The sequence below is a fragment of the Dermacentor silvarum genome, chromosome 1, assembly GCF_013339745.2.
Source record: "Dermacentor silvarum isolate Dsil-2018 chromosome 1, BIME_Dsil_1.4, whole genome shotgun sequence".
Lineage (NCBI taxonomy): Eukaryota > Metazoa > Arthropoda > Arachnida > Ixodida > Ixodidae > Dermacentor > Dermacentor silvarum.
Genome location: NC_051154.1, coordinates 100,478,344 through 100,492,606, shown reverse-complemented (window position 1 = coordinate 100,492,606; position 14,263 = coordinate 100,478,344). Strand labels below are relative to the sequence as shown.

Genomic DNA, 14,263 nt, shown 5'->3' with positions numbered 1-14,263 from the left:
TTCGGTACTTTAGGTCTATAGCCTCTAGCAGTCCGTGGGTTTACGATGGTGGACGTGAAATAACCACGTGTGCGCATCGTGTGAGAATTTTTGTAATTTTATTTCAAAAGACTTGTTATTTTACGTTGTACGACAAAAAGGTCACATAGTCAACCAGCATTTTTGACATTGAAGTGCCGAAGCGGTTCGATGATGCAGTTAGAAGAAAACGCCACGATCTGTGGGACTCGGGAGAGTGGCTAGCACACCACGACAACCATTTCGCCCTCGTAGCACTGAGCGTGCAGCACTTCTTGATAAAAATGGGATGACAACGCTGTCTTACCCCACTCCCTCTACTTAGGGTGCCTCGATGCCAGCGCCGCCTCTACTCGCCGTATCTTGCCCACTTGCGACTTATCTCGAAGACTGAAACGAGAGCTCAAAGGAAAGCGTTTTGTAGATCAGAAAACGACGGAAGCACTGCGGGCCATGAGTTGGCGAGAGTTTCAGAACCGTTTTAAATGATGGATAAAGTGGTGACACAAGTCCATTGTATCCCAGGGAGATAATTTTAAATGTGATTATTGTTTTTTAATGTTCGAAGCAATTTGCGAATAAAAACAATTGTCGTTAGTTTCGGGTCTCGCCCCCTCGTATGTCCTCACTCTTCCAATTTCAGAGCCTAGTTCCAATTTCTCCCGTATCAAGTGCAGTTTTCCAGTGAGCTTAGAATTTTGTGTAATTTTCCGCAATCTTGTCCAATCTTCAACTTCTCTTACCAGTCCTTTAAGCCAAACCATAATCAAGTCGCTCTTCGCCGGTACTTTTTGGCCTACATTTGTATGTTACCCAACTGAAAGATTGGGTTGGTGTGTTTCTGTGGTCACGATGCATCGGCAGTTCATGTGGACGTGCGCACAGGACGGCCGTAAAATTATTTCTTACTCCATAAACTGTTTTCGCAGTAAAAAGAAAAGCATGCAGAGTAAATATTCTGATAAGAAGGCGTCGACATGCAAAGATTCGTCATGAAGTGAGCAAGTTGTCAAGCATAGAACAAATGGTATGGCGTGCACTGACGAAAGCTGCTGCTATTGCGGCCTCAAGCACACGGTGAGTGTTCGTGAAGGTCTAACCACAGAGAGGTAATAAGAGCCTCACGAACAAGAACAAAACTACCAACGAACAAACAAAAAATTGTGGCCCGTTGTAGTCTTGCACGTATTTGCGAACGCGTTACTCCAGATGCCAATATGCATATATCGTCCGCGTATGCGCTGATGTTAACATTGTCAGGGAGCTCAGCTCCAAGGCCAATGAGCGTGATGTTAAAGAACATAAAAATTGGATCGTACATTAGGAATATATCGAGACCTCAAAGTATAAAAGGAAGAAAAAAAAAACGCAGGCATGCACAACATTTGACGCCTCTAGCAAAGCAAACTTTCGGATGCATGAATACTTGGTGAAAAGCAGCGAGAATGGTCCCCGGTGGCTGACATCCAAGTGAAGTGCACCCAACGACAAGAGCTGAGGACACCTATAGCCGGTAGTCAGTTTCTCTTTCTTTCTTCTTCTTTATTATTTTCGTCATTATTAATCTTTTTTTTTTTTTTTTTTTTTTGACGTCGAGTAGTCACACACCACTCGCGGTGACCCGCTCATTCCGGCTAGCCATCTAGGTCTTCAACATTGACGTAATGCCTCTCTGTCGCTCACGTTTGCTCTTATTCGTAAGCCCAGCGCCTTCCCAACGCGACTCGAACCCGAGCTGCTGATGTTCATGTTGATTCCTTCAAGCGCTGAATCTGCATGAGCTGCTCGAACGGCATATTTCTCCACCTCCTTTTCTTCGTTTGTTTTGAACGTGCCATCAACATCCCGTTTGAAATAACATCTTGTCCAATCCCCCAGAGTGGGTATGTGCCAGTAACTCCAAGGCTCTACATCTACATCTACATCTACAACATCCCGTTTGGATGCACTTGTGCTTCACTTTGCCATAGCCCACATCAGGTCGTTCGTCAGCGGTGTTCACCACCATGGCCACGGCACCAGCCACGTCCCCGACTGCCGCCGTGATGGCCCCACCTCTGGATCCCGCACCCCCGAAGGCGGTGAGATACTTCGCCGCAAACGCGGAACAGAGGGGCATGGTGTCGAGTTGCGGCGCCGGGTTAAGGCCAGAAGGACAGCACTCGATACAGCGCCCACTAATGCTGTTGGACCTGGGTGTGCTTCTGGCTTAAACCTTTGATTTTAAGTCGTAAAATGCCCTTTTATTTGCCGTATATGCAGGCCGTTTATATGCTGTCACACGCCGTTTCAGGTACCAGAACAGTGCAGTGATTGCTTTTCGTGATATGCGCGCAGTTTCTGTGGGTTTTAATTGCACCACGTAGGACGACCTCCGATGTAAATGGAGACTGGGGCTCTGTTACCGGCTGTTACCGGCTACAGAAAAGCGCAAGCAGCAACGCACAGCATGAAGAAAAAAGACAGCACGATGGCGATGGGCCAGGCCTGAAATGTTTTCTATGCATGCTTCGACAAAAAAAAAAAATATTGTTAAGAAGTCGTATTGAGTGATGTTCATCGTATACAACCAGACTATGCAAGTATTGTAACACCAGAGCCAAACTAGATCACATCCTATGGGCATGTCCAGCATTAATCAGCAATACTGGGGTCGCGGCCTCCAATGAGGGCCTTCGGGCGCGTTGGCGGACTGCGCTGCTCAGTTCAGGCCTGGACCAGCAACTCTGGGCGATCCAGCAGGCCGAGGAAGCTGACGGGAGACACGGTCTCTCCGCTGGCTCCTAGGTGGGAACCCAGCCCAGCAATCTGCCGGAAATCAATAAAGTTCTTCTCTCATGTTCATCGTGTACTGCGTTTATCCATTGTTAGTGCTGAGAAAAGCGATGTGTGCTCGTTCGGGGGGGGTCCAGTAGAATTGCCAAAGCAGTTTTATCACGTCGAATAGGTGTGGTGATTGACTATTCACGGCACACTTTGACGTCATACACACAGAGGGAGAACAAAGAAAGAAAACGTAACACAATGCGTTCTCTTAGTTCTGTTGCCAGTGACGGACGAAGCGTCGTTATTCTTTGTACAGCCTTGAAGCCCAGTCATCTGCTAGTGAAGTTCCTTAGTCGGGCAGATAACTGAATGCTAACCGATAACCGATAATAATTCCACCACTACCAAACCGAGAAGCTCGTCAGTGCGTATCTGTGTGGTGGGACAGTTAATTTCCGACCGGACACCTGTGTCTGCTCTTCTATTATTCTTTTTTTACTCATTATACTGGTAACTAAGACATGTCACGCCTGAAATGGCGGATAGTAATGGCATGTGCATTTCTCGGGCTGCGTGTTCTGTGAACCAGATACTTTTTTTTTTTTTTTTTTTTTTTTTTTTTTTTTTTTTTTTTTACTCCGTGGCTTGGTTTGTTTGATTGTCTGTAAGAGCAGCCACCTGCTTCTCTTTCGCTGGTTCAGGCGGACACCCTGGGGACAGATGCAGGGCCCCAGGAAGGCGGCGTGGCCGACGTCAACGATGTGCCGCAGCACATTGAAGTGAATGTGCGCTACATCACTACAGCTCAAGGCACGCTTACATGCTTGGAGACTGTAAGTGCTATTTATCTGAAGTCTAACAGAGTAAATTACAACTGCCCCGATTGCGGTGCTGAGTGCCGGTGAACAAAGTCATTCGTTCACAAATATGGTTCGTAAGAACAAGCGACGTTCAATCATGATGGAAACGCTTCTGTAACCACAAAGGAGTTCACACGCTAGGTGCACATGGGTGTTCGTAAGACACGGAACCAGCCGATCGTGTTCACCAACGTAATATTAGCAAGGACAGCAAGACAATGACAAACAGTTGTGAAATAAAAACTTTCTGAATTCGGTCCGAAATTCCAAGGCTGGTGCCAGTAACAAGTAGTTCGTATACGAAGAAAAAAAGCTTTCTAAACGCGATCTCTCATTCATTAGTTTCCGCAGTGTGTGCAAACAAGTATTTATTATTATTATTATTATTATTATTATTATTATTATTATTATTATTATTATTATTATTATTATTATTATTATTATGTTGTTGTTGTTGTTGTTGTTGTTGTTGTTGTTGTTGTTGTTGTTGTTGTTGTTGTTGTTGTTGTTGTTGTTGTTGTTGTTGTTGTTGTTGTTGTTGTTGTTGTTCCTGGGCATGTTAATAAAATTCATTGATTGATATTAGCCCATGAAACGTCCTGCGTTTAGCTATCGCCGGGCGATGAGGTATCCCCATTAGTTCTTACGCTAGAACTGTCAGTCAGAGCGGACGCAATCCAATCATTCTGCTGGACATATTAGCATAGGCGGCTACACAATCGCAACGAACTAAAAGCCTTGTAAATTTGGCCCCTGGAGTTGGAAGGCGCCCTCAAGTGCTTAAAGTCAAATATGTGCTTGTCTTTCATTATCAAGGGCCGAATCGACAAATATTTGCGTTCGTAGGTGTTCGCTATTGTCCAGCGGCCTTCGCTAATAATATATCCGTTTGCACGATTAGCTGGTGTTTACGTTTACGAACAGTGTTGGCGTAAGTACTTTTTTTTTTTTGTGTGTGAATACGGGCACTAGGCCTGTATTCACAAAAAAAGCCCTTACGCTAGAACTGTTCGTAAGAGCAAATTCCAGCGAATCCTGATGCTGGACGTATTATTAGCGAGAGCGGCCATGGAATGATTGACTCACTTACGAAAGAAAAGCTTTGTGAATCCAACCCCATTTACCTAATATAGATCGCTATATAGTTGATCATGTAAACTTTGATCACCTGCAAATTACGATTAGAGAAGGGTGTTCCGTCGACTCGCTAAATGTCAAGTTATCAATGGCTCGCACAACCCTCTTCTGTTACTTGCGTATTTCTGTGAGATTCGTTACAGAATAAGGGCCCGTGTTCAAAAAATGTTCTTATGCTAAAACTGTTCGTAAGAGAAAACGCCAATCAATCGTGATGTTGGACATAATATTCATGAAACAAGGCGTACGCTGGAACAGTTTATAAGAATAGGCACTGGCCAATCATGGCCGCTGACAAATTAGCGAAGGCTGCTGGCCGAGGACAAACTTAATTCGGACAGGAAGTTTAATGAATTCACACCAGTTTCAGTTCCTAAGGTTTGTTTGCGATTGGCCGGCCGCCTTCGCTAATAATATGTCTAAAACCACGATTGGCAGATATGAGCTCGTAACCTGACCCCTAATTTCTTTAACGTCGTGTCCTGTAACTTTCCAGCATGAAATACTTGAAGCACGACATGACGGACTGAGCTTTAGCAAGCTCACAGCTTTAACAAATTCGTTTTGCTTGAAGCGACACCCAACGAAGAAAAAAAGAAGGTCGCGCAATGAAGTTGTTGCCGTCTAATGCTGTATACCAACTGTGTTATAGCCTGCTGGTGGGCTACTTGGTTTTGGACCATAGTGAACTTTAACAGCGCGAACAGACGAAAGACCTGGGCCGGTATTTTGTAGCCATGCCTTTCCGGTGCTAATGCTTTTTCGCGCTTATCGCGCTTGCTCAGTGGTTAGAGCGACGGTCCGCGCACGTTATCAACGGGATCAGCCGGCCGTGAACGGTGGATGGCAAGACTAGTATAGAATAAGGCATAACGCATCGCTACAAAATACTGGCTCAGATGAGTAGGCGACACACACGGGCACTGGCTTTCAACTACTTTTATTTCCGCAAGTGCACAAAACGTACGTATGCCATAAATCAGACACGAAAATAAAGAAAAGGGTACAACAATCATTTTCACGTGGTCGCCGCTTAATCACAACTGCTTTTTCTGCTAAACACCCAGAAATTGCGGTTTTTTTTTTTTTTTTTTTTTTTTTTTTTTTTTTTTTCCTGTCAGGGACGCCATGCTCACACAGCTACATTAAGAGCCATTTCTCCAGTTTCCTACGGTACAGACGGAAGTGTGAAAGTTACTCCTTCGTCCAGAACGTTTTGCGTGTGTCATGTAAGTTATACGTGACATCCTGCGTAATGACCTGATGGTGTCGTACACGCGGATACAGCCGTGAACAATATCGGTTCGCAGCCACACAATCTGAGTGTTTCGGCGACGGTGAATTTCACACTATAGTAGTCAGCGCGTAGCCATGACGCAAACGAGGTGTCGGGTTCCTTCTTCATGCGTTGTGTTACATGGATCTCTGCACCATTCGCCAAGTACCGAGCGTGTACGCTGCTAATGGTTCGCAGTTGGGCGCGGTCGCCGTCATGGTGCTGTACCTGCTGATGGCGCAGAGCATCACGTATCAGTGGTACGCGCGCGTGGCGTTCCTGTTCGCCTTCACCTACGGCCTCAACAACGTACTCATCATCATCTCTGGTGTGGCGTCACCCTGCACGCAGCTGCACCTTCCGGAAACGCTTTTTGTGAGTGCTGCCTGTTGTCGCATGCCATCATCGCAACGCATGCCAGACCAGGGTTTTGAGATAGCCGGCCCGCGGGCTCCCGAAGACAACACAGCTTTTTAAAAGATTGACTTCTTTATCAAGTTTCAAAGCTTGCAAGGCAACCATTACATTTTAAAATCGCTCGCTCGGCTTGACGCGCAGGAATTACGCCGAAGCTGTCACTTTTTCCAGATCGAAATTGGAGGTATACCCAGCTCGCCTTCGAAAGCCCCTTTTGGGTCTGTTGAGTTTTGTTCGTTTGTGTATGTGCTTTGCTTGCGTAATTAGCTTGATCTTGTCTGTTTCTTCGGAAGCGTTATATTTATCCCGCTATATTTGAGGTGCGCCCCTACCATATCCAAAAATAAGTAAATAGAATATTCCACTTAATCTCCTTATATATCCAGTAATCTCACGTGATATGTTCTTGTATGGTATCACATCGAAATGATACGTGTTATTTGCGGGATTATTGGCATAAGGCGCGTTACATAGTGTTTATGCATATCCGCCGTTGTGGCATAGTGACTTTGTGGTTGCCCTGCTAAGCCTGAGGGCGCAGGTACGGTACACGGACGGGAACGTCCGTGTACCGTACATTGGGTGCACGTTAAAGAACCCCAGGTGGTCAAAACTAATCCCGAGTTCTCAACTTCGGTGTGCCTCATAATCATATCTTGTTTTTGGAACTTAAAACACCAGAATATAATATTTTCTTTGGGGTCTATGAGTGGTTGAGTATAAATGAGTGCTCTAGACTGAAGCATGCAGGAGCGACTTCCTTTAGCTATACGGGTAAACACGATACGTAATCCGTAGGAGTGTGCGGAATAATAGTTTCTGTGGCCATGGTGTTGGGCTGCTGAGCACGAGGTCGCGGGATTGAATCCCGGCCACGGCGGCCGCATTTAGATGGGGGCGAAATGCGAAAACACCCGTGTACTTAGACTTAGGTGCACCTTACAGAATCCCAGGTGGTCCAAATTATTCGGGAGTCCCCCACTACGTCGTGCCTCATAATCAGATGATAGTTTTGGCACGTAAAACCCTATAATTTATTTTAATAGTAGTTTTTGGTACCGAATCGAATAAGAATCAAATAGCGCCAAAAGAGACGAGAATCGAATATCACAATATTCGATTCGATATTCAAAGGTTTTGAGTATTCGCGCACCCCTATCTGCAAGTCGTGGAGCAGTACAAAGAGCACCAGCATACAAGCAAGCAAATTGGAAATCTGATTTTATGTTTCAGTCATAGTGATGATGGTTTTATCATCTGTAATGGCTGCGGCCGGGCACGTGGCCATAGCTACCACCACATTGACTCGAGTTGCGGTATTTGTGCTTTGTACCGTGCGTTTTCAACTTTCCGATATAGTTTTACAGCTGTTCTTCTATTCACATAATTTAAATATATATGCTTATGTCAGTGGGAGCGCATTTAATAAAAATTAACATCGTGACACTGCTTTCAAGTAGGGTTCAGGGTGGGACCTCCGATCCAATACCTGTAGGAAACAGGACAGGATGCATGCTCAGAGGAACGCGCCTTTCCTTCACAAGAATGAACCACCTCGCTTCACCAGCATGCATTACGAGGATATTGCCTTGTTTCACAGTACTCGCTGTATCACTGCATGGCCGGCTTGATGTACGTGATCGGAGGCGCCATATTCCACAACGTGCACAAGCACGACGGTCTCGCTCTGAGGATCCCTACTGGGGTAAGCGAGCGAGCAGCTGAGCTTTTGTTACCGCGTCGAGCAGAAAACGCGCACAGTCTACGTCACTCAGGGCCGCTATGATGTAAGGATTTCTTTCGCTTGATTCCTTTCTTATCATTCACCGTTCATGGCCGGCCGATCCGGATGATAACGTGAAGAGCGCCTCTCGGGCCACTGGCGAAAAGTGAAAGGGAAAATCATACTTTGTCGTAGACGCCAAGCCGGATGATTCCACGTGCGACCCGATGCACGACTATTGCCGTACAAAGAAACACAACCCGCAAGTTTACCAGTTTCCAACAGTCGGAAAGGCCATGATAGCCGATTTAATGCACGGATTCCTTTCGCTCGATTCTAGATCCAAACTCGCAAAGCTTCTCGTTCGTAAGTGATGTATGCCATTAATTGGCCGATCCGCCTACACTAATGATATGTCCAACATCATGACCGCGTATGTGGCACCTCTTCTTACGAACAATTCTAGGTTAGAACTTCTTCGTGAATACGGGCCCTATTCTTACTATCACCAGCCGCTTGTGGCCAGCCGATCACGGCGATAACGTATATAGGCGGAGCGTCGCTCGGACCACTGACCAACTGCGAAAAGCAAAAGAATTGACGTTATAGGTGGTCTCCCTTGGTCCACAGCTTCTTCGCTTATGCGACCTGTCGAGAACCGGCACACCTTCTTCCCAACAAAACGCCAACATGGTTTGAAAATGGAAAGCGCCAGGCGAGTGGGGTCAACGATTGGGCTGACACTTGTCCTTACGAACTGCTCTATAACGTGCGAATTGAGTTGTCAATACTCTCTTGAAATCCCAAAAGTTTTTCTTTCGCAAGAACATCTTTGTCATTGGTCGTCTACCTTCGCTAATTATATGCCTAACACCGAGTGGCTGACATCTGCGAACAATTCAAGTGTAAGAATACTTTTCGTGAATGCGGGGCCAAATGTCTCGGATAACACTTGTGCTGTTCTTTTTTTTTTTTTGCCTACGAAAGCCAGCCGCTGCGATTTATTATTATTATTATTATTATTATTATTATTATTATTATTATTATTATTATTATTATTATTATTATTATTATTATTATTATTATTCAAAGTGCACGAAGGCGAGACAACCATTTTACACACGCAGTCTGTGGCAAATGGCAGCCGGCTACTGCAAGCTTTTTCTTTCTCTTTTTTTTTTCTTTAGGAAACTAAGTTTATATTCGTGTTTCCGAGTTCAAATTTTGCAGCATGTGTATAATATTTAACGATATAGATATTATCGAACAAATATTGTTCGGTCTCACGTCTATGTAGTTCGTAAACAACAGCTTTATACATGCGCAACACAGGACACAGCAAGAGAACCACGGGACAGAGTGCTGACTAGCAACCAAATGCTTTATTTCCAGGAGCGGTACATAAAGCCACGCGGAAAGAATACACATCAAAGAGAAAAAACGATCAGCACGACAGATGCTCTACTTCTTTGGTCGATAGGGGAGAAGGACGGAGAACTGACGAATGCGTTGCCGCGTGTAAAGATGGTAAACTGGGCTTCAAAAATGTGCGCGCCCGCTCTCCGCACTAATTTTTGACTATTTTGCATTTTTCGAAGATAGTGGAGCACCCGCACTTCTGGAAATGAGTGGCCAGGTGACTGATGATGATGTTTATTAAGGCCAGGAAAATGCAGCAGGTACAGTCAACCACAAAAGTTTGCGGACCACGCGAGCGCGTGGCCAAGAGCCTCTTCGCGACACTTCCGCTACGTCACCAGCGATCGACAGCAGCGCTACGTTGAAGACGCATCCCTCCTTAAATCTATGGCCTGTCTATTTTCGCACTGTGCGCAAATATTTTCTACCTATCTCTTTCAACGTGACGCGCTCTTTGTTAGCCAGGGCTACTTGCTTATATTTTGAGAGCAGAATATCAGTACAAGTAATCAGACAGCGTATTCTTCGGCTGTTATCAGTTCTATTTTCGCGTAGCCACGCTGTTTTTTTTTTTTTTTTTTTTTTTTCCGTGAGTGCGTGAGTGAGCGGTGAGGCAGCCATGGGACACAGATGCTTAGTCAGTAGGCAGAATTTTTCCGTTCCTCCCCCATCGCTAAGTGACAGTAGCGGCCGGGATTTGATCGCCTGCGCCCAGGTTTTGCTGCGCAAAGCCCGAACCACCGCGCTGCTATAGTGGTTACATTTAGAAAAATAAGAAATAATCGGGTGCGATGACTCTTCTTATAACCCTTTGCGACACGGCGTCCTCGTTTGGGGACTCGAACTTCGGAGGCGCGTCCCACGCCACGTGTTTCTTCAAATGACCTAAAACTCAGTGTGCACATTCGTGTCCGCTTCCTGATGGGACAACTAGCGGTCAGTTAACTTCATTGTCCTGCGTATTGCTGCAGATGATCACTTTGCTGGAGACACTACCATGTTAGACAATCGTTCGACGTGCCGCGTTCCAAGACCAACGTCAAGAGTATTTTTTTTCTCCGGTCGACACGAATACAACCGAAAAAGCAAGTGTGCATGCGTTTCGGGCCTAATAGTTGATTCTTTTTATGCAAGCATTGAAGCTGACGGATTTCAGAATAATTATATAATGAGTTATACGCTAATTAATTTTTTTTACTGAAACTCGCACAAAACAGCACATTGCTTCGTCTTCTTTCTTGGAATGTAATAGTGAGCGTCTTGAAATGATGCCATGCGCATTTGACGCATTTGCAGACAGTGCATCATAATTCGTGTCTGAAGAGGATGAATTTATTCACAAGACATTTACAGAAGTGTCATGAAACATAGGTCTCTCAATGATCTAGTAGGAAGTGAAATGTCCGCCGTTTTCTAGCACCTTATTGATGCGTGTGGGCATCGACTCGTACAAAGATTCAGTAATCTCCGGTCGACCGCGCAGGCTTTCCCATTCTTGTGCGATCGCTTGCCACAGCGTATCGGCCGTGCGGCCGCGGTTGGCTCGTGTGGACAGCCGTTTCTTCAACATGCCCCAGACATTTTCTATGGGATTCAAGTCGGCGCCACATGGAGGCCACTCAAGCTGGCAAACAGCATGTTCTTCTAGCAATGACTGGACGATACGTGCTTTATGGATCGGGCTGCGTTCGTGTTGAAAAAAATAGCAGCCGTCGCTGAAGGGACCGTCCAGCGCATACGGAACGAGGTGTCTAGTGATGACGTCGCAGTACCGTGACGCAGTGAAGGGCCCTTCCAGACGCACAAGGGGACCAAGGCCATCTTTGCTGATTGCTCCCCACACGCTCCCGGAACACCGTCCACTGGATAGAACACTCTGTGTGTAATTAGGCAGATATCTGCAAGAAATAGCATACAATTGGGTTCCAGCGGCGCGTCTAAAAATGTTGTGATTCCTCTTGCGTATGAACTTTATAATGCTGTTATAGAGTTGCAATAGAAAACGTGCAAACATCATTAGATAGTACTGAAAGACCCACTGGCAGCTTTTAATTAGCTTCAGAGTAAGTAGTACTATGAAACAATCGTTAATGTTTTCAACATAATACCACTACAGAAAAATCTCGTAATGTCCAAAAGCTCATTTTACGTGAAACATGTTGTGATGCAGAATTAGCTTAGTGAATTAACTGCCAATACACTGTAAACACACCTGCAGTTTAGTGGACGCCAAACCCGCTTCCGTTGGTCCCAGCGCGTGGAACAAGTTGACTCGTCGCTAAAGATGACATCGCCCCATTTCTCTGTTGTCCAATCTTTCATTGCTGTAGCGAACATGAGTCGTTCTTGTAGCTGGCTGTCTGAGAGGCAGGGCTTCTGTGCTGCTACGAAAGACTGCAGGCCAAGCTCACTCAGCCTTCTTCTTACAGTCTCAGACGATACCGTGAGCGAGAGCGCTTCTCGGATATCCTCTGCACTTTGAAAAGGATCAGCCACGATGGCGGCCGTAATCAGGCGGTCCTCTTCCTCAGTCGTGGCCCTTGGACGCCCACTGCGCTCCATATCTGTGAATCTGTCATCGTCGCGGAAAGCTTGAATAATCCTATTCACGGCAGTCCGGCTCCTGTTGGTTCGGCGGCAGATTTCGCGCTGAGGTATTCCCTCTATAAATAAACGCACAATGTGCCTTCTTTCGTCAAGTGGAACACGCAGCGGCATCTTTCCAAATAGGCAATCACCACGTGGCCTGAAGCAAGTCTACTACGTTTTCAGCGACTGATGCGAAGATGCGCCTATGTGTGAAAGAAAATTTTCTATGCATCCGCTTTTTCTTTATTTTTGATGACAGTGAAACACCTCCCTATCCTTTCTCTCAAGACGCAGAAGCAGCAACACTCATTGGACCAAGATGCTGCCAACCAAAGTGCGCCAGTAAACGTCGCGTAAAAAAATCGTCGCAGCGCTTCGTGAAACTTATCTACCCACTGGCACACCAGTCGACAAAGGTTGCAGTGATTGCTCCGATACTGCTATCAAGCCAGATATGTGGCGGTCTTATCGCAGACAGCGCTCTGCGTCAACACAACGAACTAACAATGTCATGCACGGGAATAAAAAATTAACAGGCAGGCGAGTACCAAGAGGGCTCATATCCGGGAGAGCGCCCCTGTCGCCGCTAGGTGGCGTACCGCTAGGTGGCGCGGATAGGCAGTCTGGCACGCGCTCGCGTGGTCCGCAAACTTTTGTGGTTGACTGTACGTCGCATGGAAGCGTTGTGCACGAGTTCTTTAACTTCTTTCCAAGATTATCGTTGCCTGTCTAAAAAGAAGTGAGCAAAAGTTATCAGAAATATTTCATTCTGTGATGAGGAACATGTTGTATGACGTTGGTGATGTTGGTACAGGTGAGTTATATAGCCTGGCAGACCGAGGCCGGCAATTGATCCGCCTGAAGCCATAACACGTTTGACAGTCCATGTCGCATGACGCTGAACGCCCTTGTGGTGTTTTTAAATCAGTCACAAAAATATGCATAACATTCATTTCTGTGCCTCGCATTTCTCCAAACTGGCGTCAGTCTGGGAATTCATTCCACATGGATATGCCTTACAAACACACCTGCTATTCGTAAATTGCAATATGTGCCTTAAAGTAATCAATGAAGGAGTTAATTGGTGATTTTTAGTTAATTATTCAATTATGCATTTCGATTTCTCGTGTGAGTAATGTCTGCCGCTTGCAGTAATTCAGCTCAAGGGCTACGTACAATTACGCTACCTGCCACTGGCGATTTTTAAAAATTCTGAATTATATACATAAAAAAAGAAACCTCGTATGTCGAGCATACATATATAATTAGCGAAGGTGGCCAATGGCAAAACATTTCTTACGAACCAAAGAGCTTTGCGAGTTAGGCCCCAGGTCTCTTTACTTGATAAAGCTTTCATTGCATGCTGTACAAGCAAAATTTCGGCCTTTTCTGTCTTTCTTTTTTGTTGTCTTTCAGGTTGTTCTGACCGGCGTCGGAGTGATCCATTGCTTCCACAGTCTTGTCAACTTCATCAAATGAACACGATATCATAAACATACATTAATTAGCTCACCACTTACTTTTCAAAAGCAAAGTGAGGTACTTAGCCTGTGAACTCTTTAACGCAGAGCACTCGAAACGCTATTTCTTTCGTGAAAACACTACGACGAAATGAATGAAATGTACATTTTCCATCATTTTCTACCTCTTCGACTTTCTGCTTCCTGCTGTTTTATAACGGCCGTGCAAGGAAACGTAAAAAGAAAAAGAAAAAAAAATCACGCGCCATTCCACTGCGGTGAAGGTGGATTACCAGCGAAGCAGTTTAGCACGCGACATGTAGGTGACACAGAACTTAGATCAAAGGTATGAGCAAATTTTATTTCTTTTGAGCGGTGACGGCGGTCATCCCGAAGAAAGACACGCACACACACTCTTATTTTGATCGGCAGTCTTGATCGGCGGCATACATTCGCGTGGAGCCGGAAGGAACTAGACACGCGTGACGAGACCACCACGCCGGGATAGCGGAAGGAAACTAGGCACGCAAGCGCTTGGAACGACGACAGAGAGAGGGCGGTGCGAGCCTACACATGACCGACGTGGGTCGCACAGCGG

General features: G+C 45.7%; 1 protein-coding gene across 2 annotated transcripts in view; it reads left to right on the top strand.

Moving 5' to 3' along the window:
- The window catches only part of LOC119451965 (uncharacterized), a 33,785-nt gene extending 19,941 nt beyond the window's left edge, over positions 1-13,844 (top strand). Inside the window, exons 2-6 of one of the 2 annotated variants that reach the window (XM_049671671.1) lie at positions 1,989-2,099; positions 3,486-3,617; positions 6,256-6,432; positions 8,075-8,179; positions 13,622-13,844. In XM_049671671.1, coding sequence (XP_049527628.1) covers positions 2,025-2,099; positions 3,486-3,617; positions 6,256-6,432; positions 8,075-8,179; positions 13,622-13,684 — 552 coding nt within the window. In that variant the 5' untranslated portion in view covers positions 1,989-2,024 and the 3' untranslated portion in view covers positions 13,685-13,844. The remainder of the gene's footprint in view (positions 1-1,988; positions 2,100-3,485; positions 3,618-6,255; positions 6,433-8,074; positions 8,180-13,621) is intronic. The other variant, XM_049671677.1, reaches the window with a different exon arrangement.
- Positions 13,845-14,263: the final 419 nt, after the last annotated feature.